At 42.6% G+C, this 27,901-nt stretch overlaps 1 protein-coding gene and 1 long non-coding RNA gene across 15 annotated transcripts in view; one reads left to right on the forward strand and one right to left on the reverse strand.

Moving 5' to 3' along the window:
* LOC118400199 (eukaryotic translation initiation factor 4 gamma 3-like) overlaps nucleotides 1–27,622 on the reverse strand; it is an 83,628-nt gene extending 56,006 nt beyond the window's left edge. For 7 of the 14 annotated variants that reach the window (XM_035796811.2, XM_035796809.2, XM_035796805.2 and 4 more), the window contains exons 1-2: nucleotides 27,078–27,622; nucleotides 2,877–2,976 (exon numbers count right to left, since the gene is read on the reverse strand). In XM_035796811.2, coding sequence (XP_035652704.1) covers nucleotides 2,877–2,976; nucleotides 27,078–27,241 — 264 coding nt within the window. In that variant the 5' untranslated portion in view covers nucleotides 27,242–27,622. The remainder of the gene's footprint in view (nucleotides 1–2,876; nucleotides 2,977–27,077) is intronic. The other 7 variants (XM_035796813.2, XM_035796812.2, XM_035796810.2 and 4 more) reach the window with 2 other exon arrangements.
* The window catches only part of LOC118400206 (uncharacterized), a 28,923-nt gene continuing 28,549 nt past the window's right edge, over nucleotides 27,528–27,901 (forward strand). The window contains exon 1 of the long non-coding RNA XR_004828980.2: nucleotides 27,528–27,675. This is a non-coding gene — a long non-coding RNA (uncharacterized LOC118400206). The remainder of the gene's footprint in view (nucleotides 27,676–27,901) is intronic.

Genomic DNA, 27,901 nt, shown 5'->3' on the forward strand with positions numbered 1-27,901 from the left:
CAATCCAAGCGTTTGTGTAAGTTCATCAATCGCATGACAAACATTAAGTACACTTAGCATCAGGTAGCTTTGTCACGAAAATCAGAAAAGCAATCAAATTAATCGTTTACCTTTGATGATCTTCGGATGTTTTCACTCAAGAGACTCCCAGTTGCACAAAAAATGTTCCTTTTGTTCCATAAAGATTATTTTTTATATCCAAAATACCTCTGTTTGTTTGGCGTACTATGTTCAGAAATCCACAGGAAAGAGCGGTCACGACAACGCAGACAAATTCCAAGTAATATCCGTAATGTCCACAGAAACATGTCAAACGTTTTTTATTATCAAGCCTCAGGTTGTTTTTAAAATATATATTCGATAATATATCAACCGCAAATATCTTTCACAGTAGGAGAGGGAAAAACAAAAGCTGTCCAAATTCTGTTGCGCGAGCAAAAGTCATGTGACCACTTGACGCGATGTTATCGTTCTGGCTCATTTTTCAAAATAAAAGCCAGAAACTATGTCTGAAGACTGTTGACACATTAAGGAAGCGATAGGAAAAGGAATCTGGTTGATATCCCTTTAAATGGAGCAATGGGAGGCTATGGAACAGGGTTTTGCCTGCAATATCAGTTCTGTTATACTCACAGACGATATTTTGACAGTTTTGGAAACGTAGAGTGTTTTCTATCCTAATCTGTCAATTATATGCATATTCTAGCATCTGGTCCTGAGAAATAGGCCGTTTACTTTGGGAACGTTATTTTTTATAGTGCCCCCTTGCTTCAAGAGGTTAAAACCTATTGGGAATAGTGAGAAGCTAGCGTCTCAAGTGGCCAATTGCCCCGGGAAATGCAGAGCGCCAAATTCAAATAAAACGCTTTAAAACTCAAACTTTCATTAAACAGGTCAACATTCACAAAGCCGTAGGGCCAAATGGATTACCAGGATGTGTACTCAAAGCATGCGCGGACCAACAAGCAAGTGTCTTCACTGACATCTTAAACCTTTCCCTGACGGAGTCTGTAAAACCTACATGTTTCAAGCAGACCACCATAGTCCCTGTGCCCAAGGAAGCAAGGTAACCTGCCTAAATGACTACCGGGGCGGTAGTCAGTAGCCATGAAGTGCTTTGAAAGGCGGGCCATGGCTCACATCAACAGCATCCTCCTGGATACCCTAGACCCACTCCAATTTGTATACCGCCACAACAGATCCAGAGATTATGCAATCTCAATCGCACTCCACACTGTTCTTTCCTACCTGGACAAAAGGAACACCTATGTGAGAATGCTATTCATTGACTACAGCCCAGAGTTCAACACCATAGTGCCTACAAAGCTCAACACTAAGCTAAGGACCCTGGGACTAAACACCTCCCCCTGCAACTGGATCCTGGACTTGCTGACGGGCAGCCCCCAGGTGGTAATGGTAGGCAACAACACGTCTGCCACGTGGATCCTCAACACTGGGGCCCCTCAGGGGTGGTTACTTAGTCCCCTCCTGTACTCCCTGTTCACACACAACTGCATGGCCAAACAACTCCAACATTAAGTTTGTCGATGACAAAACAGCGGTAGACCTGATCACGACAACGATGAGACAGCCTATAGGGAGGTCAGAGACCTGGCAGTGTGGTGTCAGGACAACAATCTCTCCCTCAATGTGAGCAAGACAAAGCAGCTGATCGTGGACTACAGGAAAAGGCGGGCCGAACAGGCCCCCATTAAAATCAACGGGGCTGTCGTGGAGCAGATCGAGAGTTTCATGTTCCTTGGTGTCCACATCACCAACAAACTATCATGGTCCAAACACACCAAGACAGTCATGAAGAGAGCATGACAAAACCTTTCCCTCCCCTCAGGAGACTGAAAAGATTTGGTGTGGGTCCTCAGATACTCAAAAGGTATCTACAGCTGCACCATCGAGAGCATCCTGACCGTTTGCAACACAGCCTGGTATGGCAACTGCTTGACATCTGACCGTAAGGCACTTCAGAGGGTAGTGTGTACGGCCCAGTACATCACTGGGGTCAAGCTTCCTACCATCCAGGACCTATATAATATGTGGTGTCAGAGGAAAACCCATAATATTGTTAGAGATTCCAGTCACCCAAGTCATAGGCTGTTTTCTCTGCTACCACGCGGCAAGCGGTACCGGAGTGCCAAGTCTAGGACCAAAAGACTCCTTAACAGCTTTTACCCCTGACCCATAAGACTGTTGAACAATTCATCAAATGGCCACCAGACTATTACATTGACCCCCCTCTATTTGTTTGTACACTGCTGCTACTCACTGTTTATTATCTATGCATAGTCACTTCACCCCTACCTACATGTACAAATTACTAACTAATCTGTACCCCCGCACATAGACTCGGTACCGGTACCCCCTGTATATAGCCTTGTTGTTGTTATGTTACTTTTTTATTATTTTTTACTTTAGTTTATTTGGTAAATATTCTCTTAACTCTTCTTGAACTGCACTGTTGGCTAAGGGCTTGTAAGTAAGCATTTCACAGTAAGGTTGCATGTGACAAATAGAGTTTGATTTTTACATTGTTAATTGCATAACATTTTCCTGCTGTACCGAAACCGACCCGTGACCCCAAAACCACAATAAGTATCAAATGGTGGTTTTGGTGAACTGCTACACCATGTAGAATATGCAGCGAGCACCGATGCAACCAATTAAACATTTTACTCGCATGACCAAGTCAAAGGGTTGAAAAATGGCACAAAATGGTAGAGTCTGGCACCCTGCAGTGTCAGACTTGAGATATGTGGTTGGAATATGCTTGCTAGGGTTCACAACCAGCATGTGTGGTATGAGCATATGTATCTGTGGTGGAGCATGAATGTGTGTGAATGTGTGTGTGTGTGTGTACTCACGCTGTAGACGGCAGTGACGCCGGGCTGTGTGGGGAAGATGCGGTCATCCAGGGATGGCTGAACCCGAGGGATCCTGGGACGCGTCATATTAAGGAAAATTCTGGAAAAGGATCAACTTAAGGCCAAAACGGGTCAAAGGTGGAGGCATCAACAAGCTCAACAGCAGGGACACATTAACATGCTTTGGAACATTACTGTTCTGTACTAAACAACAATTTCTTACATCTGGTAAAAACACAATTCTTCCAATTCAAATTTTCGTACAATACAAGTTTATCACATCTTTGTACGCAAGTTCTCTAGTTCCTAGGCGGGGTTTTAGCCAATGTTTCCCAATACCCGACACCGCTTGCCCCCCTCCCTAAATGCTCAATCTCCAAGAGTACACTGTGTTCCTTTACCAGGGAGCGCGTGTGTCAAAGGGAAATCCCGACATGGATTTCCAAAACTCCCACTAAGAACGTTAGCGCTCCAGATAGACGATTCCTATTTTATTCAAGAAATTATGTTAATTCAAGGTACCAAATTCAAAAGGTCATTTTAGAATCTCTTTACTCAATAGGTCAATCATGACTGCTGAAAATAAATGCATTAAATGTACTGTCTCACATCTAGGACTAGTCTACATAAAGACCCCCTTAACCAGGGACAGGCTTTCTATTTCCAGATAGGGTTGTTGACATGTGATCATGAGTCAGGACTCTGTTTATCAGTGACTGCTATGAAAGAGTGACGAGACTGATGAAGGGGTGGGGGTGCCAGACAGAGGAGAGGACCTCAGTAACCTGTTCAGGCAGTTCATTGGGACTTACAGGCAGAGGCACACAACACACAACACCAGTCACATGATTACAAGGAAATGAGAGCGTTTGGCTTTCTTGCTTTCCCCTCTGACACTTTTTGTCCATTCCCAAAATCCCACCCTCCTCCCCCCAAACCCCCTCTCACTCACTCTTTCCTTGCCTGTATGGGCCCTCATCTCCATTGGCTTCCCGCCAAGACCACCACTCCTCCCAAAAGAGAGAGAATACGTTTTATAACAGTGGAACTGAAGACAGCAGCTATACAGCATAAAGAGGGCCTGGAAAAGGAGGAAACACAGGATACAGTTGATGTCTTAAATAAAGCCAAACAAACAGAGTCAGAGTGGAGATCCCTGTTGTGAGTGTGTCTTCACTCTAACCTTTAACATAGCCAGGGAACAGCCATAGTCACAGTCTGGGGATAAAACAGCAGGGAGTGAATATTGGTGCAGTGTTGTCTTGTGTGGTGTGTCTGTGCTTGTGTGAGGGGGCCTGGAGGGGAGCGGGTAGTGACACTAAGAGAATCTGATCCGTCTGTCCGTATGGGCCCAGACCTGGTTGGCAGGGCTGTCTGTGTTGTGGAATGCAAACAGAGAGTGAGAGGGTGCTCTGTGCTGAGCATGTGAAACCAGCGAGGGGGTGGGCAGCAGGGATGTTTCCGCCATGGGTCAGAGGTTAGCAGGCTGCATGACTGCAGAGGGGAGGGGAAAATGATCAGGTGAGATGAGACAGCTGACACCCCCGAGGATTTGGCAGGAGGGACCGCATTACTCTTACTGGAATTACAATCTGATCCGATTGCTGCAATTGCTATTTAGCTTGGAATTGCATAACCAAATCCCTTTGCATGTGCAAAGCAAAACTTTGTTAAAACAAAATTATTAATAAAACATTGTGAATCCATCAATGTATTTGGCACCATGTGGCTTGTGTTGTAACATCTGGCTTAGAAAAAAACTGGTGTCAACAAAAGCCAGTGTCCTAGCTACCATATTTTGTTATGAAAGCCAAATTCCACTGGGACTTAGTGACATACCTACCTACATATTACCCTCAGAGGCACTGGCACTACCCACTCAACCCTGCGAGCACCAGCCACTCAGTCACTGACCACACTAATCAGTCATTAGTCAAAGATTAATTTAGTTTCTGCAGCAACAGAGGAGGAAAATATGTAATCTATTAGAGTAACAAAAAGGCCAAGAGATCAGACAAAATAAAATAAATGCCTATACACATAGCAAAATGTGGCCGATAGGGACTAGACAAGTGGGCTAGAGCAACTGTAGTGAACATAGGCTACTTTATTACAAAACATGTGTTCTGTCTGCTGCATCAAAACCTGACAGTGAAACCAGGAAAAGGAAAGCCTGGTTTGCCCCAGACAACAACCTTTTTACATACAGTGCATTCGTTAAGTATTCAGACCCCTCGACTTTTTCCAAATTATGTTACGTTTACAGCCTTATTCTAAAGTTATTTCTTTCTTTGTTTTCTTTCCCTCAAATCTACACACAATACCCCATAATGACAAAGCAAAACCAGGTTTAAAAACTTATATATAAAAAGGAAATCTCACATTTACATAATTATTCAGACCCTTCACTCAGTATTTTGTTGAAGCACCTTTGGCAGTGACAACAGTGTCAAGTCTTCTTGGGTATGACGCTACAAGCTTGGCATACCTGTATTTGGGGAGATTCACCCCATCATTCTCTGCAGATCAGATGTCAGGTTGGATGGGGAGCGTCACTGCACAGCTATTTACAGGTCTCTCCAGAGATGTTAGATCTGGTTCAAGTCTGGGCTCTGGCCGGGCCACTCAGACATTCAAAAGCAGCAGTTGTTCTGAAGCAACTCCTGCATTGTCTTGCCTGTGTGCTTAGGGTCATTGTCCTGTTGGAAGGTGAACCTTCGCCTCAGTCTGAGATCCTGAGAGCTCTGGAGCAGGTTATCAAGGATCTCTCTGTACTTTACTCCATTTATCCTTCGCTTGATCCTGACTAGTCTCCCAGTCCGTGCCGCTGAAAAACATCCCCAAAGCATGATGCTGCCACCACCATGCTTCACCGTAGGGATGGTGCCAGGTTTCCTTCAGATGTGACGCTTGGCATTCAGGCCAAATAGTTCAATCTTGGTTTCATTAGACCAGAGAATCTTGTTTCTCCTGGTCAGAGTCCTTTAGGTGCCTTTTGGCAAACAAAGCAGGCTGTTATGTTCCTTTCACTGAGGAGTGGCTTCCGTCTGACCACTACTATAAAAGGCTTGATTGGTGGAGTGCTGCAGAGATGGTTGTCCTTCTGGAAGGTTCCCTCATCTACACAGAGAAACTCTAGAGCTCCTTCAGAGCGGACAATCGGATTCTTGGTCACCTCCCTGACCAAGACCCTTCTCCCCCGATTCTTCAGTTCGGCTTGGAGGACAGCTCTAGGAATAGTCTTGGTGGTTCCAAACTTATTCCATTTAAGAATTATGGAGGCCACTGTGTTCTTGGGGAACTTCAACTCTGCAGACATTCTTTGGTACCCTTCCCCAGATCTGTGCCTCGACACAATCCTGTATTGGAGCTCTACGGACAATTCCTTCAACCTTATGGCTTGGTTTTTGCTCTGACATGCACTGTCAACTGTGGGACCTTACATAGATTAGAGTTTGACAGATTAATCGGCATGGCTTATTAATTAGGTCCGATTTCAAGTTTTCATAACAATCGGTAAATCTGCATTTTTGGACGTCGTTTATGGCCGTTTACATTGCACTCCACGGGGAGACTGCATGGCAGGCTGACCACCTGTTACGTGAGTGCAGCAAGGAGCCAAGGTAAGTTGCTAGCTAGCATTAAACTTATCTTATGAAAAACAATCTTAACATAATCACGAGTTAAACTAGTAATGTCATCAACAATTGTAGTTATCTAGCTTGTCCTGCGTTGCATATAATCAGTGCGGTGCCTTTTAATTTATCATCGAATCACAGCCCACTTTGCCAATCGGGTAATGATGTAACAAGCGCATTCGCAAAAAAAGCCCTGTTGTTGCACCAATGTACCTAACCATAAACATCAATGCCTTTCTTAAAATACACAAGTATATATATTTTTAAACCTGCATATTTAGTTAAGAAATTCATGTTAGCAGGCAATATTAACTAGGGAAATTGTGCCACTTCTCTTGCGTTCTATGCAAGCAGAGTCAGGGTATATGCAGCAGTTTGGGCCGCCTGGCTCGTTGCGAACTGTGTGAAGATTATTTCTTCCAAACAAAGCCCGTAATTAATTTGCCATAATTTTACATAATTATGACATAACATTGAAGGATGTGCAATTTTACAGCAATATTTAGACTTAGGGATGTCACCCGCTCTATAAAATACGGAACAGTATTTCACTGAAAGAATAAACTTTTTGTTTTTGAAATTCTATTTTCCGGATTTGACCATATTAATGACCTAAGGCTCATATTTGTGTGTTTATTATAATTAAGTCTATGATTTGATATTTGATAGAACAGTCTGACTGAGCAGCGACAGGCTCGTAAGCATTCATTCAAACAGCACTTTCCTGCGTTTGCCAGCAGCTCTTCGCAAGCCTTATCAGCTCCCGAGATTAGGCTGGCAAAACTATACTATAGTGCCTATAAGAACATTCAATAGTCAAAAGGTATATGAAATACAAATGGTATAGAGAGAAATAGTCCTATAATAACTACAACCTAAACTGGGAATATTGAAGCCTCGTGTTAAAATGAACCACCAGCTCATGTTCTAAGCAAGGAACTTAAAACATTAGCTTTTTTACATGGCACATATAAAACTTTTACATCTCCAACACTGTGTTTTTGCATTATTTAAACCAAATTGAACGTGTCATTATTTGAGACTAAATTGATTTATTTTTGTATTAAGTTAAAATAAAAGTGTTCATTCAGTATATATATATATATATAAATATATAAATAACACACTGCTCAAAAAAATAAAGGGAACACTTAAACAACACAATGTAACTCCAAGTCAATCACACTTCTGTGAAATCAAACTGTCCACTTAGGAAGCAACACTGGTTGACAATACATTTCACATGCTGTTGTGCAAATGGAATAGACAACAGGTGGAAATTATAGGCATTTAGCAAGACACCCCCAATAAAAGGAGTGGTTCTGCAGGTGGGGACCACAGACCACTTCTCAGTTCCTATGCTTCCTGGCTGATGTTTTGGTCACCTTTGAATGCTGGCGGTGCTTTCACTCTAGTGGTAGCATGAGACGGAGTCCACAACCAACACAAGTGGCTCAGGTAGTGCAGCTCATCCAGGATGGCACATCACTGTGAGATGTGGCAAGAAGGTTTGCTGTGTCTGTCAGCGTAGGGTCCAGAGCATGGAGGCGCTACCAGGAGACAGGCCAGTACATCAGATGTGGAGGAGGCCGTAGGAGGGCAACAACCCAGCAGCAGGACCGCTACCTCTGCCTTTGTGCAAGGAGGAGCAGGAGGAGCACTGCCGAGCCCTGCAAAATGACCTCCAGCAGGCCACAAATGTGCATGTGTCTGCTCAAACGGTCAGAAATAGACTCCACGAGGGTGGTATGAGGGCCCAACGTCCACAGGTGGGGGTTGTGCTTACAGCCCAACACCGTGCAGGACGTTTGGCATTTGCCAGAGAACACAAAGATTGGCAAATACGCCACTGGCGCCCTGTGCTCTTCACAGATGAAAGCAGGTTCACACTGAGCACATGTGACAGACGTGACAGTCTGGAGACACCGTGGAGAACGTTCGGCTGCCTGCAACATCCTCCAGCATGACCAGTTTGGCAGTGGGTCAGTCATGGTGTGGGGTGGCATTTCTTTGGGGGGGCCGCACAGCCCTCCATGTGCTCACCAGAGGTAGCCTGACTGCCATTAGGTACCGAGATGAGATCCTCAGACCCCTTGTGAGAGCATATGGTGGTGTGGTTGGCCCTGGGTTCCTCCTAATGCAAGACAATGCAAGACCTCATGTGGCTGGAGTGTGTCAGCAGTTCCTGCAAGAGGAAGGCATTGATGCTATGGACTGGCTCGCCCGTTCCCCAGACCTGAATCCAACTGAGCACATCTGGGACATCATGTCTCGCTCCATCCACCAACGCCACGTTGCACCACAGACTGTCCAGGAGTTGGCGGATGCTTTAGTCCAGGTCTGGGAGGAGATCCCTCAGGAGACCATCCTCCACCTCATCAGAAGTATGCCCAGGCATTGTAGGGAGGTCATACGGGCACGTGGAGGCCACACACACTACTGAGCCTCATTTTGACTTGTTTTAAGGACACTACATCAAAGTTGGATTAGACTGTAGTGTGGTTTTCCACTTTAATTTTGAGTGTGACTTCAAATCCAGACCTCCATGGGTTGATAAATTTGATTTCCATTGATAATTGTTGTGCGATTTTGTTGTCAGCACATTCAACTATGTAAAGAAAAAAGTATTTAATAAGAATATTTCATTCATTCAGATCTAGGATGTGTTATTTTAGTGTTCCCTTTTAGTTTTTTGAGCAGTGTGTATACACACACACACACACACACACACACACACACACACACACACACACACACACACACACACACACTACAATATAAATCCAGAAAATCACATTGTATGATTTTTAAGTAATTAATTGGCATTTTATTGCATGACATAAGTATTTCATACATCAGAGAAGCACCACTCCAGGACCTTGAGATGCTTCTTATGGAGCCACTCCTTAGTTGCCCTGGCTGTGTGTTTTGGGTCGTTGTCATGCTGGAAGACCCAGCCACGAACCCATCTTCAATGCTCTTACTGAGGGAAGGAGGTTGTTGGCCAAGATCTCGCGATACATGGCCCCATCCCTCCTCCCCTCAATACGGTGCAGTCGTCCTGTCCCCTTTGCAGAAATGCATCCCCAAAGAATGATGTTTCCACCTCAATGCTTTACGGTTTGGATGGTGTTCTTGGGGTTGTACTCATCCTTCTTCTTCCTCCAAACACAGCGAGTGGCGTTTAGACCAAAAAGCTCTATTTTTTTCTCATCAGACCACATGACCTTCTCCCATTCCTCCTCTGGATTATCCAGATGGTCATTGGCAAACTTCAGACGGGCCTGGACATGCGCTGGCTTAAGCAGAGGGACCTTGCGTGCGCAGCAGTATTTGAATCCATGACGGCGTAGTGTGTTACTTATGGTTTTCTTTGAGACTGTGGTCCCAGCTCTCTTCAGGTCATTGGCCAGGTTCTGCCGTGTAGTTCTGGGCTGATCCCTCACCTTCCTCATGATCATTGATGCCCCACGAGGTGAGATCTTGCATGGAGCCCCAGATCGAGGGTGATTGACCGTCATCTTGAACTTCTTCCATTTTCTAATAATTGCGCCAACAGTTGTTGCCTTCTCACCAAACTGCTTGCCTATTGTCCTGTAGCCCATCCCAGCCTTGTGCAGGTCTACAATTTTATCCCTGATGTCCTGACACAGCTCTCTGGTCTTGGCCATTGTGGAGAGGTTGGTGTCTGTTTGATTGAGTGTGTGGACAGGTGTCTTTTATACAGGTAACGAGTTCAAACAGGTGCAGTTAATACAGGTAATGAGTGGAGAACAGGAGGGCTTCTTAAAGAAAAAGTGACAGGTCTGTGAGAGCCGTAATTCTTACTGGTTGGTAGGTGATCAAATACTTGTCATGCAATAAAATGCAAATTAATTACTTACAAATCATACAATGTGATTTTCTGGATTTTTGTTTTAGATTCCGTCTCTCACAGTTGAAGTGTACCTATGATAAAACATTACAGACCTCTACATGCTTTGTAAGTAAGAAAACCTGCAACATCAGCAGTGTATCAAATACTTGTTCTCCCCACTGTATATATATATATATATATATTTTAAAATCGGCAGCAGCTTTTTTTGGTCCTCCAATAAATCGGTATCGGCTTTGAAAAAACATAATCGGTCGACCTCTAATATAGACAGATGTGTGCCTTTCCAATTCATGTCCAATCAATTGAATTTACCACAGGTGGACTCCAAGTTGTAGAAACATCTCAAGGATGATCAATGGAAACAGGATGCACATGAGCTAAATTGAGTTTCATAGCAAACGTTCTGAATACTTACGTAGAGAAGGTATTTCTGCTGTTCTTTATTTGTAATAAATTTGGCAACATTTCTAAAAACATGTTTACGCTTTGTTATTATGGGGTAGTGTGTGTAGATTAACAAGGAAGAACAAAATAATAATAATACATTTTAGAATAAGGCTGTAACTTAACAAAATGTGGAAAAATTCAAGGGGTTTGAATACTTTCCGAATTACATGTAAAACACTGATCTGTGAAGGGCACCTATCACAGCTCAGTAGACACAGGCACTGCACCCTGATGCTAACACAGACAAATAAAAAATAAAAACTACCTTCTGAGCCAATCTGTTCCTTGGCCTCCATGCCAGGACAGCCCTGTATCTAAATTCTAAACATAACCCCGAAGTCCATCTCAAGTACCGTAATTTCCAGACTATAAGCCGCTACTTTATTCCCACACTTTGAACCTTGCGGTTTATACAATGACGCGGCTAATTTATGGATTTTTCCCGCTTTCACAAGATTCATGCTGCCAAAAAACTGAGCACCGTCACATAATGTGACGTAAATCGAGCGAGCTCAAACTTCCCATCATTCTGATTACGGTAGCAATTTTGTCACCCTCATCATAGCAAAGACACGGAGAAATGCATATGATGCAGCTTTCAAGTTGAAGGCGATCGATCTGGCTGTTGAAAAAGGAAATATTGCTGCTGCATGGGAGCTTGGCCTTAATGACATTTAACATTTAAGTCATTTAGCAGACGCTCTTATCCAGAGCGACTTACAAATTGGTGCATTCACCTTATGACATCCAGTGGAACATCCACTTTACAATAGTGCATCTAAATCTTTTAAGGGGGGGGGGGGAGGGGTGAGAAGGATTACTTATCCTATCCTAGGTATTCCTTAAAGAGGTGGGGTTTCAGGTGTCTCCGGAAGGTGGTGATTGACTCCGCTGTCCTGGCGTCGTGAGGGAGTTTGTTCCACCATTGGGGAGCCAAAGCAGCGAACAGTTTTGACTGGGCTGAGCGGGAACTGTACTTCCTCAGTGGTAGGGAGGCGAGCAGGCCAGAGGTGGATGAACGCAGTGCCCTTGTTTAATGAGTCGATTATAAGACTTTGTAAACAGTAGCGTGAGGAACTGACTCAGTGCAAAAAGACAACAAACCTTTCAGAGGGAAGAAAAGCAGATGGCCCAAAGTATTTGCAGCCACTCGACATCAGTGTAAATCGTGCATTTAAAGGTGGCGCTCCGTGTTCAGTGGGAGGCTTGGATGACAAGTGGGGAGAAATCCTTCACTAAAACGGGCCGCATGCGAAGAGCAACTTATGGTCAAGTCTGCCAGTGGGTCCTGACAGCGTGGAGCATTGTCAAAAAAATCCACTATCATCAATGGGTTTCGAAAGGCTGGACTGCTGTGTGTTGAAGGGGCAGCATGAGCTCAGCGGGGTATTTGCCTCCGGATGAAAGTGACGAGAGCGACAATGAAAACGATCCAACATCGGATGAAGCAATTCTGAGGCTATTCAACTCCGACACCGAAGGAGATGACTTCAGTGGTTTCAGTGTAAAGGGGGAAGAAGATAGTGACTTTCTTGGTAGGCTACCGTTTTAATTTTTGTTACAAGCCGTGTTTCGTTTAAAGGCTGTGTAAAGTTAATTTGTTTCAATGTACCGGTAGACACCTACGGCTTACTTATGTACAAAATACATATTTTTTAATAATTCAGTGCGTGCGGTTTATATTCAGGTGCGCTTAATAGTCCAGCAATTACGGTACATGTTTCCAGGCTCTGATATAGATCACCACATTCTGCAACAGTTAGTTCATTATCAATCATTATCAATCACTCTGGGGCCACTGCAAGCCCCTCACACCTGTACACTGACCTGCCCCATTTAGAGACAGCAAAAGAGGAAAAGCAGCTGGTGTCCCTGCATCATCATTAGCTTAATGTAAAGCCACTTACATGCTGAGTGTGTATGTTTAAAAATAAATATATATTTCACCTTTATTTAACCAGGTAGGCAAGTTGAGAACAAGTTCTCATTTACAATTGCGACCTGGCCAAGATAAAGCAAAGCAGTTCGACACATACAACAACACAGAGTTACACATGGAGTAAAACAAACATACTGGAGGTCGACCGATTAATCGGAATGGCCGATTAATTAGGGCCGATTTGAAGTTTTCATAACAAATCGGAAATGAGTACTTTTGGGCGTCATTTTTATTATACCTTTATTTAACTAGGCAAGTCAGTTAAGAACACATTCTTATTTTCAATGATGGCCTAGGAACGGTGGGTTAACTGCCTTGTTCAGGGGCAGAACGACAGATTTCACCCTGTCAGCTCGGGGGATCCAATCTTGGCACCTTACATCTAACTAGTCCAACGCTCTAACCACCTGCCTCTCATTGCACTCCACGAGGAAACTGCCTGTTACGCAAATGCAGTAGAAGCCAAGGTAAGTTGCTAGCTAGCATTAAAAACAATCAATCAATCATAATCACTAGTTATAACTACACATGGTTGATGATATTGATGATATTACTCGTTTATCTAGCGTGCCCTGCGTTGAATATAATCGATGCAACGCTGGGGGATGATTTATGAAAAAGCTACAATCGTTGGACGACTGTACCTAACCAAAAACACCAATGCCTTTCTTAAAATCAATACACGGATGCATATATTTTTTAAAACTGCATATTTAGCTAAAAGAAAGGTTAGCAGGCAATATCAACCAGGTGAAATTGTGTCACTTCTCTTGCGTTCATTGCACGCAGAGTCAGGGTATATGCAACAGTTTGGGCGGCCTGGCTCAATGCAAACTAATTTGCCAGAATTTTACGTAATTATGACATAACATTGAAGGTTGTGCAATGTAACAAGAATATTTAGACTTAGGGATGCCACCCATGAGATAAAATACCAAACGGTTCCGTATTTCACTGAAATAATAAACGTTTTGTTTTCGAAATGATCGTTTCTGGATTCGACCATATTAATGACCAAAGGCTCGTATTTCTGTGTGTTATTATAAGGCCGTCATTGAAAATAAGAATTTGTTCTTAACTTACTTGCCTAGTAAAATAAAGGTAAAATAAAAAAAATAATAATAATAAGTCTATGATTTGATAGAGCAGTCTGAGCGATGGTAGGCAGCAGCATTCCTTCAAACAGCACCTTTGTGCGTTTTGCCAGGAGCTCTTTGCGAGCACAGCGCTGTTTATGACTTCAAGCCTATCAGCCTAATGGCTGGTGTAACCGATGTGAAATGGCTAGCTAGTTAGCTGGAAGTGCGCTAATAGCGTTTCAAACTCTTGGAGTAGTTATTCCCCTTGACCTGCAAGGGCCGCAGCTTTTGTGGAGCGATGGGTAACGCTGCTTCGAGTGTGGCTGTTGTCGATGTGTTCCTGGTTCAAGCCCAGATAAGGGCGAGGAGAGGGACGGAAGCTATACTGTTACATTGGCAATACTATAGTGCCTATAAGAACATCCAATAATCAAAGGTATATGAAATACAAATGGTATAGAGAAATAGTTCTATAAATACTATATTAACTACAACCTAAAAATCTCTTACCTTGGAATATTGAATTCTCATGTTAAAAGGAACCACCTACTTTCATATGTTCTCATGTTCTGAGCAAGGAACTTAAACATTATCTTTTTTACATGGCACATATTGCACTTTTACTTTCTTCTCCAACACTTTGTTTTTGCATTATTTAAACCAAATTGAACATGTTTCCTTATTATTTGAGCCTAAATAGATTTTTATTGATGTAATATATTAAGTTAAAATAAGTGTTCATTCAGTATTGTTGTAATTGTCATTATTACAAATTTAAAAAAATTGTCAGATTAATCGGTATGGGCTTTTTAGGGACTCCAATAATCGGTATCGGCGTTGAAAAATCATAATCGGTCGACCTCTGAAACATACAGTCAATAATACAGTAGAAAAATAAGTCTATATACAATGTGAGCAAATGAGGTGAGATAAGAGGTAAAGGCAGAAAAAAAAGGCCATGGTGGCAAAGTAAATACAATATAGCAGTTAAAACACTGTAATGGTAGATTTGCATTGGAAGAATGTGCAAGGTAGAGATAGAAATAATGGGGTGCAAAGGAGCAAAAAAAACAGTAGAGGGAGAGGTAGTTGTTTGGGCTAAATTATAGATGGGCTATGTACAGGTGCAGTAATCTGTGAGCTGCTCTGATAGCTGGTGCTTAAAGCTAGTGAAGGAGATAAGTGTTTCCAGTTTCAGAGATTTTTGTAGTTCGTTCCAGTCATTGGCAGCAGAGAACTGGAAGGAGAGGCGGCCAAAGGAAGAAATGGTTTTGGCGGTGACCAGAGAGATATACCTGCTAGAGCGGGTGCTACAGGTGGGTGCTGCTATGGTGACCAGCGAGCTGAGATAAGGGTGACTTTACCTAGCAGGGTCTTGTAGATGACCTGGAGCCAGTGGGTTTGGCGACGAGTATGAAGCGAGGGCCAGCCAACGAGAGCGTACAGGTCGCAGTGGTGGGTACTATATGGGGCTTTGGTGACAAAACTGATGGCACTGTGATACCCTACTCAACAAATTGTTGCAGTCTATTGGAGGCTATTTTGTAAATGACATCGCCGAAGTCTAGGATCGGTAGGATAGTCAATTTTACAAGGGTATGTTTGGCAGCATGACTGAAGGATGTTTTGTTGCAAAATAGGAAGCCAATTCTAGATTTAACTTTGGATTGGAGATGTTTGATGTGAGTCTGGAAGGAGAGTTTACAGTCTAACCAGACACCTACGTATTTGTAGTTGTCCACATACTCTAAGACAGAACCGTCCAGAGTAGTGATGTTGGATGGGCAGGCAGGTGCAGGCAGCGATCGGTTGAAGAACACACATTTAGTTTTACTTGTATTTAAGAGCAATTGGAGGCCACGGAAGGGGAGTTGTATGGCATTGAAACTTGTCTGGAGGGTTGTTAACCTGTTAAGTCGACCCTCTACTTTTTCGAACATTCTGTTAAAAATCGCGCAACATTTCAGCGCCCTGCTACTCAGGCGAGGAATATAGTATATGCATATGATTAGTATGTGTGGATAGAAAACACTCAGACGTTTATACAACTGGTTAAATCACGGCTGTGACTATAACAGAACGTGCGTTTCATCGAAAAGTGCAGGAAAATCTGATCACTGAAAATGGAAATAAATATCCTTGCGCTACTTCCAGGAATTGTTCAAAGTGAACCGAATTAAATGAGGCCGAGGTTGCAGTGCCTACAGCTTCCACACGATGTCTAGAGTCTTGTCATTTGATTCAGCTTTGATTCTTGGTCAAACCGAAACAAGGGAACCGATTCCCTCCGGTCTCTGACCGGATGTTTTGGTCGAGATCTCTCCAGACATTTTTTCGAGACGGACACCTATAGAATTTACATCGCCTCCTGATGAATGTTATCGCTTATTAACGTGTACTAATACCTAAAGTTGCATTACAAAAGTATTTCGAAGTGTTTTGTGAAAGTTTATCGTCGACGTTACGTTATGAAGCGCTATTTTTTCAGTTTATCACACAGTCTTCATAGATCGATATCTAGGCTATATATGGACCGATTTAATCGAAAAAAAGACCCAATAGTGATTATGGGACATCTAAGAGTGCCAACAAAGAAGATGGTCAAAGGTAATGAATGTTTTATATTTTATTGTGCGGTTTGTGTAGCGCCGAATATGCTAATTATTTTGTTTGCGTCCACTGCAGGTCTTTTGGGGTGTTACATGCTATCAGATAATAGCTTCTCATGCTTTCGCCGAAAAGCATTTTAAAAATCTGACTTGTTGCCTGGATTCACAACGAGTGTAGCTTTAATTCAATAACCTGCATGTGTATTTTAATGAACGTTTGAGTTTTAACTAATACTATTAGCGTAGCGCATTTGCATTTCCAGAGCTCTAGATGGGACGCCTGCGTGCCAGGTAGGAGCAAGAGGTTAACACAGTGTCCAAAGAAGGGCCAGAAGTATACAGAATGGTGTCGTCTGCGTAGAGGTGGATCAGAGACTCACCAACAGCAAGAGCGACATCATTGATGTATACAGAGAAGAAAGTCGGTCCAAGAATTGAGCCCTGTGGCACCCCCATAGACTGCCAGAGGCCCAGACAGCAGGCCCTCCGATTTGACACACTGAACTCTATCAGAGAAGTAGTTGGTGAACCAGGTGAGGCAATCATTTGAGAAACCAAGGCTATCAAGTCTCCCGATGAGGATGTGGTGATTGACAGAGTCGATAGCCTTGGCCAGGTCAATGAATACGGCTGCACAGTATTGTTTGTTATCGATGGCGGTTAAGATATCGTTTAGGACCTTGAGCGTGGCTGAGGTGCACCCATGACCAGCTCTGAAACCAGACTGCATAGCGGAGAAGGTATGGTGGGATTCGAAATGGTCGGTAATCTGTTTGTCGAGTTGGCTTTCAAAGACCTTAGAAAGGCAGGGTAGGATAGATACAGGTCTGTAGCAGTTTGGGTCAAGAGTGTCCCCCCCTTTGAAGAGGGGGATGACTGCAGCTGCTTTCCAATATTTGGGAATCTCAGACGACACGAAAGAAGTTGAACAGGCTAGTAATAGGGGTGGCAACAATTTCGGCAGATAATTTTAGAAAGAAAGGGTCCAGATTGTCTAGCCGGGCTGATTTGTAGGGGTCCGGATTTTGCAGCTCTTTCAGAACATCAGCTGACTGAATTTGGGAGAAGGAGAAATGGGGAAGGCTTGGGCGAGTTGCTGTGGGGGGTGTAGTGCTGTTGATCGGGGTAGGGGTAGCCAGGTGGAAAGCATGGCCAGCCGTAGAAAAATGCCTATTGAAATTCTCAATTATAGTGGATTTATCAGTGGTGACAGTGTTTTCTATTCTTAGTGCAGTGGGCAGCTGGGAGGAGGTGTTCTTATTCTCCATGGACTTTACAGTGTCCCAGAACTTTTTTGAGTTTGTGTTGCAGGAAGCAAATTACTGCTTGAAAAAGCTAGCCTTGGCTTTTCTAACTGCCTGTGTATATTGGTTTCTAGCTTCCCTGAAAAGTTGCACATCACGGGGGCATGTGGGAAAGAGACAAGAGATAGAGGTGCTGATAGAACAAGAGAAAGTGAGAAGTAGTTCAGAGTTAGAAAGTCAAATAGGATTTTCTGCTGTCTTGACTTCTCCACAAAACAAATGACAAACTAAAAAAGTGTTGCTGTAAGAACCCAAATTCCAGACAAAATGTTGGCAGAAATCTCTATCCCCAGTCAAGTCAATGATTTGTCCGTTCCATTCCTATGCATTTAATCCTATCCGATAGGTGAATCCAGATATCTTTTGAAAACTATTTAACAAAAAAATTCCACCCAACTACCTCTGAGACACCCTCTCGGAGAGTGGCAGGATCTGCCATTATCAACAGTGACCCTGGAGCAATTATGGTTTTGTGCCTTACTTCAAGTCTTCTCTACCCGTCTATTAGCACAGTGACTAACCCTGAGGCTCCCTCCCAGTCTGCCCATTAGTTGTAGCAGCCTGGAGCTATAACCTACCTGAGGCTGAGTGCAGCTGGTTCAGAGCGGAGTCACAGGATGTGACTGGAGCCCAGATGGTGCAGACACAAAACCACCCCTTCACTGTACTCCACTCTGCTGCCCCACCAGACCAGGCTCTCAGAGCACTGAATAAACACAGGGTTTAAGATGCAGCCTGCTGTGGCCTGGGACTGCTCTCTCACTACAGTTGGCCTACAACTGACATTGCTTATTCAGACCCCTTTAGCAGATCTTGGAGCAAGATTCTTGAGAAAATGTACAGTTGCCTATACATTTAATAAAACATCTATCTTTAGTAATAGCCATCAAAGAGTACCATAGGCTTGTAAATCAGTGCGAGGACCCTATCCCTCCATAACATACAGAAGTTGAAGATGCCTGAAAGCACTGCAAAATTATTCTTGAGGCTAAATGTTGGGGTTCAAATGACTGCACTATGGCATACCTATAAACTAATAGCCAGAATATAATCTAACATTCACAGTGCAAAATAGCACTAGGTCTCTCATCTGTAAATTAAAAAATATTTATGTACAAGAATCAGCTTGAAAACCTAGAAAAGGGGGTTGAGGACTGAGACACTCCCAGCCTGCAAGGCATAGGCTAGACCTGAGCCATCTGAATGCTAGCTCAGAACTACTCAGCAGTTTATTTTATTTACAACAGCGAGTGGGCTTATGAGAACATTTCAACATGAATACACGACGCACCTGTCCTAAACTCTAACGGCTGATATATGGCCCTACGTGACTTTTATGCTTTATTTGGATCCCTATTAGCATTTGAAGAAGCTACTCCATGAGATGTTGTTTAAAACCTGTTAGGGCTCATGCAAATTTTCGAAGCTTTTTGTTAAAAATCGTGCAACATTTCAGCGCCCTGCTACTCATGCCAGGAATATAGTATATGCATATGATTAGTATGTGTGGATAGAAAACACTCAGACATTTATAAAACTGGTTAAATCACGGCTGTGACTATAACAGAACGTGCGTTTCATCGAAAAGTGCAGGAAAATCTGATCACTGAAAATGGGAAAATATATCCATGCGCCACTTCAATCAATTGTTAAACGTGAACCACATTAAATGGGGCCGAGGTTGCAATACCTACAGCTTCCACACGATGTCAACAGTCTTGTCATTTGTCTCGGATTTGTTTCTTGGTCAAACCTACACAAGGCAGGGCTTTTCCTCCGGTCTCCGACCGGATGTTTTGGTTGAGGAAAATTTGGACACGATATCAGGACGTGGAGCTATTGAGTATACATCGCCCCGTGATCATTTTGAGAGATTATTAACGTTTACTAATACCTAAAGTTGCATTACAAAAGTATTTATTTCGAAGTGTTTTGTGAAAGTTTATCGTCGACTTTTTTAATTTAAAAAAATGACGTTGCGTTATCAAACTCAGTTTTTTCCTTGATTACACAGTCTTCATAGATCGATATCTAGGCTATATATGGACTGATTTAATCGAAAAAAAAGACCCAAAAGTGATGTTTATGGGACATCTAGGAGTGCCAAGAAAGAAGCTTGTCAAAGGTAATGGATGTTTTACATTTTATTTCTGCGTTTTGGGTAGCGCCGGCTACTGCAAAATATGTCATGTTAGGTGACGTTGCAGTATTTTGGGGGTACATGCTATCAGATAATAGCTTCTCATGCTTTCGCCGAAAAGCATTTTACAAATCTGACTTGGTGGATAGATTCACAACGAGTGTAGCTTTAATTCACTACCTTGAATGTGTATTTTAATTTAAGTTTGAGTTTTATCAAAAACTATACGTGGCGCACTTGAAATTTCCGCTGATTTGATCCCCACAGCGGGAGCTAGTTCCTAACAAGTTAATCTGTTTTTTAAAAGGTAATTTTGCTGTTTGCTTGAGTAATTGGAGATGGGAGTTACACACAATCATGGCTCTGTATAATAATGTGCGCTGCCGTGAATTTGTTTTGGACTTGGGGACTGTGAAGAGACCCCTGGTGACATGTCTTGTGGAGTATGTATGAGTGTCTGAGCTGAATGTTATTTGATTATGCAGACAATCTGGAATTTTCATCACAGTAATATTTCTCATAAAAACACCCAACCAGGAAAAAAATGGTATGCATGTTGTTGATGTTGGTTCCAGGGGTTGGAACCAAGATTCTTTTCCCATTGTTTTGGTCTGAATAGAATCATATTCTTTGGGGTTCTGTTCCATTGTTCCGATCAGGAAAATAAAGTTTTGAATCGGTTCTAACAAAAAAGTAACGGTTTATTAAGTTCCTTTCTTGTCCTTTTTAAACCTCAGAATTTTTTATTTAGCACAACAATAAATTACTTCACCAATGGATTGTACAGCTTGCTTTGGAGGGGGCAAAGCAATGTACATGCATTGGACAGACAAGTGCAGTGCATTGTAGTGTAGGATGCGAGTGAAATTTTGCAGGTGAGGAGAGCGCTGGACATGTTGTTATGACGTTATCTGAACTAGGCCCACAGAATTATACCTATCGAGGAGTGGCTTCTATGAAGGAACTTTGAATGTTTTTGAACTTCAGAGATTTGGCTGAACTAATGTTGGACCAGTGCTAGCCCTTGATCATGATTCTAAGTTCCATTACATTACACATAATGCAGCTAGCGAACAAGCTTGAGTGTGCAGAGCGGCAAGAGAATTAAAAATAAAAACACATCTTACATTTTTATAGTTAATAAATCCAACATGAAACGTGATAGCTATAGTATCCTTAACTAGCATTGAAAAAGTGAATCCATTCTTCTCTAATAAAAAAAATCTCAGAAATCTAATTTCTGAATCACGCCTGTAAGCGTCAGTAGCTATAGTAGACTGTGCATGCCTAGGAGGGAGGGGGAGGAAGCCTACACACACAGGCAAAGATTTTCTATGCAAAATTCCAGTTGAGGCTTAGGTCTGAGAATGTTTTGAACCAAATACAACACTTAAAATGTTTGATGTACTGTATTTAAGACCAGTTTATTATTAAATCACCCATTATGATACTGACTAACTCCTTATTTAGAATTTCAGTGAGCTCACTGGCTTTGAGTGTTGACGTACAGTGTGGACATAGTCATTCTAGCGTCGTTTAAGACCAGTGGCAAACCAACATAGAGAAGAGTAACAGCCCAAGGCAACTGCCCTGAGGGACACTGCACATATTTAAGTGATAATGCCCTCGAAGCGGCGTTTGGAGGATATATTGGCACGGGTGTTGCTCGTCTCGGACCCTCAAACCATGCCAATATATCCTCCAAACACCAGCTTCGAGGGCATTATACTTTTATATAACGGGTTACCAGCATATTTCAATATTTTCATTAAACATTTTGATTTATTCATAATTCATATTTCATCCTTCCACAAGATATAGACCGACACAAATCTAGGGTTGCTACCCAAGCCAGCTGGTTGTTTGTTCTATTGGTTTGGTTGTGAGAGGCGCGACCCAGTCGTTCAGTCCTTTTGTTGTGTATCTATGGACGCGACCCAGCGGTTCATTCTAAATGTTCCATTGCCATACTGGCTGGCAACATTCTTATCCCTTGCTTGCTAGCTAGCCAACTACAACTAACTTAAGTCACTTCAAACAGTGCAGCCAGAATAACAGCAAAGTAGCTGCATTTGCATTTGTTTAAGCTGTTTTCTAGTGACATTTGGATACATCCATAACAATGAGATACTGATTTGCGATTTCACCTGGCGTAGAAAATGTGCTCTCTCATCAGGACACGTGTTCAGAGGAGCTAGCCAATAACACAACTAACACAATCACTTCAAACTGAAGCTGGAAACCTATTCCCCCTCAGGAGATTGAAAAGATTTGGCAATGGTCCTCAGATCCGCAAAACGTTCTACAGATGCACCATCGAGAACCTAACTGGTTGTATCACTGCCTGGCATGGCAACTGCTCGGCCTCCGACCACAAGACACTACAGAGGGTAGTGCGAACGGCCCAGTACATCACCGTGGCCAAGCTTCCTGCCATCCAGGACCTCAATACCAAGCGGTGTCAGAGGAAGGCCCTAAAAATTGTCAGACTCCAGCCACCCTAGTCAGACTGTTCTCTCTGCTACTGCACGGCAAGCGGTACCGGAGAACCAAGTCTAGGTCCAAGAGGCTTCTAAACAGCTTCTACCCCCAAGCCATAAGCCTCCTGAACATCTAATCAAATGGCTAGCCAGACTATTTGAATTTCCCACCCCCCTCTTCACACTACTGCTACTCTCTGTTGTCACGTATGAATTGTCACTTTAATAACTCTACCTACATGTACATACTACCTCAACTAACCAGTGCCCCCGCACATTGTATCGGTACACCCCCGGATATAGTCTTGCTATTGTTACTTTACTGCTACTCTTTAATTACTTGTTACTTTTCTCTTATACGTATTTTTTTTTTAACTGCATTGTTGGTTAGTAAGAATTTCACTGTAAGGTCTACTGGTTGTATTCGGCACATGTGACTAATAAAATTTGAGTTGAAAGAAAGAAAACTAGTTGCACTTAGTTTTGTTTGACCCCTTTTCTATTGATAGTTATTTGTATATATCCATAAAAATTACACTGATTCATGATTTTCGACTGGCTGAGAAAAGCTGCCTCCCTGTCTCATCCTGACACGTTAATTACTATGGGATATCTGGAGATCGAATTTGAATATTAAAACAATGTTGCAAATGTCGGAGAAACAGAAAGATTTATACAAATCTCCACTGTTGAAAACGAAATGTTTGTCTGAAAGAAATGTGAGATAATGTCTAAATGCTTTTTATAGTGGAGATCAAGTTCATGAAGTGGCTGGGCTGATGAGACAGTGGATTGCACAGTCAGATGGAACAGAGTAAATTTTAACGTCATAGATTTAGCCGGTGGTAACTTGTGGAATAGACACCGGCTTGAATGCGGTTTTAACCAATCAGCATTCAGAATTAGACCCACCCGTCGTATAACTGAAGTTATAAACTCTGTGGTTTGAGCCCTAAATGCTGATTGGCTGATAGACGTGGTATATCAGACTGTATACAACAGGTATGACAAAAAATGTATTGTTACTGCTCTGATTACGTTTGTGACCAGTTTATAGTAGGAATAAGGCACCTCAGAGGTTTGTGATATATGGCCAATATATCACGGCTCAGGACTATGTCCAGGCACTCAGCGTTGTGTCGTACTTAAGAACAGCCCTTAGCAGTGGTATGTTGGTCATATACTGCATACCCTCGGGCCTTATTGTTTAATTAGAGAAGCTTCCATTGAAGAACACTCTCGGGGTTATATTGGATAAATAACTCCAACCATGTGATGGCAGGTGATGTAAAGCCATAGAAAGTGAGTTTCTTCAATAACAACTTACGATCAATAACATCAAAGGCTGCACTGAACAATAACCTCGCTGTTCCATGCTGTTTCTAATTAGTGGAACACACCCATAATGTCCCATTCATTCACTTTAACAAGTTAATTTGCTCATGATAAGAAACTATCAAAAATGAGCATGACAAAGTAATGCTAGAAAAGTAAAGTGAAAGACAAGAATTAAGTGATGATGGTAGAAAGAGAAAGAAAAAAATAAAGAGTGAGTGAGGCCTTTAGTTCCCGGCCCAGCCAGGGCTGCTGTAGTAGGGCACTATAAAAGTCGGTTTTACTTTTTGCCGGAATCTGTTTTTACCCCAAATTCTGTTTACTTGGTTTCCGTTCACCTAGGTTTTTGCTCTCAAAAATCACACTCTATTTTAATAGAAAAACAACTAAATTCAATGTTCAAAGTCCACAACAACACTTCAACCACTTCATGTCTGAGAAAAAAGCTAAGACATTTTGATTTTGGGCACCAGCCAGAGACCATGTGGTCCTTCTGTGGCTCAGTTGGTAGAGCATGGCGCTTGTAACGCCAGGGTAGTGGGTTCGATTCCCGGGACCACCCATACGTATAATGTATGCACACATGACTGTAAGTCGCTTTGGATAAAAGCGTCAGCTAAATGGCATATAATAATAATAATATAATAATAATAATAATATAATAACCATTGTTAGGTTAGCAATATTTCTATAGAGCTCATATGACTGCAGAGTTTGCAAAACAAATTGTTATCATTCTACCAGGTAGGCATAGGCTACTTCGTAGATAACAATTAATTGAGAAAGCCTTTCCATCTCAACCAGAAGATGGTCATCATTACCATCATCGCTAAAGTGTACACATACATACCACACACACTCCTGCTCCGTTTAAGAAAGTTGCAGGAAAATACGAATCACTGATGCATTTTGTCTTATGTTTAACTTCGACAAATTAATGCATTTTCTTCATTATTGTATATTGTTGAATTATGTCTGAATGTCTAGATTCTGTGATTGAGTCCACACCGCAGATTTTATAGAGCACTACTGTAGGCTGACCTGGGTCTTTGTTGTCAGACGGTGGGAAGCGCCGCCTTGGCCTCTCGTGCTGAATGCTAAGCAGCACTGCCATTGTCTGGGGAGTGCAGCAATAGCCGCATGCACCGGGCCGCATGCACCGGGTTTCTCTCTTGCAAACAGGAGTAGCAACTAGCCCCGCCTACCCACCATCTCAACACACACACACACACACACACACACACACACACACACACACACACACACACACACAAATCCCTTCCATTGGGAGCATAGGGCAGACAGAGAATAACATGTACCCACACTCTTGACCTCAGGGAGGCAGAGGGGCAGACACCAGGAGGGTCAGTGAGTTTTATGACATTGTTTTTCTATAGACAGAGGAATCTGCATAGTTTGATGCATCTTATCTGTCACCTCGCAGTTGTAGCCTAAACCTTTCTTTGCTCAACCTATAACAATACTGCCTAAGTGGTGGTTACATGGCAGAATTAAGTTATGAAACCTGTTAGGTACCGAGTTCACATACAAACAAATATAGTATAAAAATATAGAAATGAAAGCTGCAAGAGGCCTGAAGAATCTTCCATTATCAGACTGTGGAACAGTCCCACCTGAGCACCCTGGGGCATGAAGGAGACAGTTGACCAAGATGAAAGACTAATGAATATGAATCTAGACAACAAGCAATGCAGAGATCACTGAGACACAGAGCACCATTGAACAGAGCTTGTAAGTCCAACATCCTACAATGTGAATGAAGCGGTGTAGATACACTAATTAAGATCCTTGGAACACCCTGGATACCACAGAAATCCTGGACTGAAGAACACCATCACTGTTATAGGCAGAAGCAGGAAGCTAATTCAACCCAATCCTCAAACCACCTCCACCGAGCTGTAAATAAAACAGGAGGTGACAGTACGACTTCACAGAATAGCATGAATAACAACCACAAAACAGCAGCATGTGCACTCTGTACACAATACTTCCATTATGACTGGACATTAGATTAAAACGTCTTATGATTTCAATCATAAAGCCACTAGGATAGATGCTAACTTTAAAAAATGACCATTAGCAAGTACCCATCTCAAATGGATTAGGACTCAAAGTTGATATTCACAAAGTCAGTGAAAATCAAGTAAGGAATTGTTTTTAGGAGGTCATATTTGGAAGAATAATTCCACTGGGATCAAAAGTGTTGACAGGGACCAAGGGTTTCTGAAGTGAGGGAAATGCTCTTGATCCATTTTTTTTTTAACAAAAATGATATTTCAATCATGCCACATTATGTTGAAGCTACACAAACTGGACAGAAAGGTAGCTGTCAAAAGAATCCAAAAGCCACAGTCTCAGTACGCAGTGACTTGAAATAGCTAGCTGGGCTTACTGAATATAATTCATACAATCATGAAATATGTACAATTAAACATATCCCTTCCTACAAATAAAATAGTTATAAAGTAAACTGGATCAGACTCATTACACTAGTACTATCGTGCTACAGTAACGTAGCATACATTGCTACCAACAACCATATGCCTGGCGACACTCCCCTGTCAAGATGGGCATACCGGTGTTGCACCGGCTGTCATCTACTACCCGGTGCAACTACCTCCTACATAGATAAATAACAACCGGTGTTAGTATCCCTCTATGGAAACCGGGGAGGGGATCCTAGGCCCATGTAATTTACTACTAGCTAACATTCACTCATACTTGCTAGCAAGAATAACTAATGTTACAGTTTTAGGGTGATGGCTACATTTGGTTAGCTGGTCCACCCAAAACATTCATCTCTCACAAAGACTGCCCCCAATACTATAGTTAGCCAATAGGCTAGCGGATTAGTTAGCCGCTGCTACGTGTTTTCAGTTGCAAATGAACCTACCTCTCTAATATGAAAGTGGCTGGCTAGCTAGCTACCGCCGGTAAACGAAACAAAGCCGGTGGCCCTCTAGCAGTTAGTTGAGCCTACGCCACCTCGTCAAATGGAGTGTGATGTTAGTTAGCCAGCAGTTTCTGATCCACATATGCACACGTTCAAATTACATTGTAACTGGTCAACAAAATCCATCAAAATCAATTATGTGCAGTTTAGCTACGTTGCCTAGCTAGTTTAGCAAGTAACGTTAGTCAACAAGCTACTAATCTGTTAACTAGCTAACATTAGCTAACTACCTAGCTAGCTAATTGTTCCCTCCTGCTCTTCGAAACATCAGTCATTAACCCGCACCCAACCAATAACGTTACTAGCTAGATACCTAAATGTGTTTCCCCCGAATACCTGACCAAGAGACGCCAGGGGCATTCTTGCCGATGAAGGATACTGAGGTGGCGGCACGGCGTTCGACTGAGGAGCACCTGGGGCTCCCGGTGGTAAAGACACGGAGGTCAGGGTAGCCCGCAGTTGGCTCGACGGAGACGGGACAGTTCCAGGTCCACTTACTGCGACAGTGGTGGGTTTTGGGACTATTTTCGTCGGCAAACTCATTGCAAAAAAACAAAACAATACACTAATAAATACTGATACAAAATATATCTAGCTTGCATAAATATAGCTAGCAAGCGTTTAATATTATTGAAGCAGGCCGCAAATCCTTTTCCCGACAGGGCTAGCTATTAGCAACGCAGAAAAGCTTTTTTTCATGGAAAGTCGCTGTTCGGGTCTATGGTGTTATTCATGGGGACGGTGGGAGGTTTGCCTCCCTTGCCCGTCCAGGACCTCTGCAGATCCGGTTCAGTTCTTCCGAGCACTGTCACCGGTGTCTTTCCTCCTTCGATAATTTAACATTTGTTATCAACAACTGATTTTTCTATAGCTAGCTGATCATTTTTCCACGGAGATGAGAGACTTCGTTAACATGGCGTTGTGGCCGCTTCCAGTCCGGCAGGACAGACGATTCGACAATTCTCGTCCAATTACGGGTATGTTCGGCTTACCTAGAGCTATCGAAAATGACGCTTAATTTGTTGCATCCATGTGGCCCAAAATCATCTAGTCTACTATACTGATGAGCACTGCATTATTCTTGTTCTAATAAATAACTATGCTTAGTGCTATTTTTAAAGAATGCATGGTATTTATTATTTTAACTGCAGTGTCTGTCTTGAAGTGTGTGTGTAAAAATAAATCATTTTAGTAACGAGGGAA

The sequence above is a fragment of the Oncorhynchus keta genome, chromosome 21 (assembly GCF_023373465.1).
Source record: "Oncorhynchus keta strain PuntledgeMale-10-30-2019 chromosome 21, Oket_V2, whole genome shotgun sequence".
Lineage (NCBI taxonomy): Eukaryota > Metazoa > Chordata > Actinopteri > Salmoniformes > Salmonidae > Oncorhynchus > Oncorhynchus keta.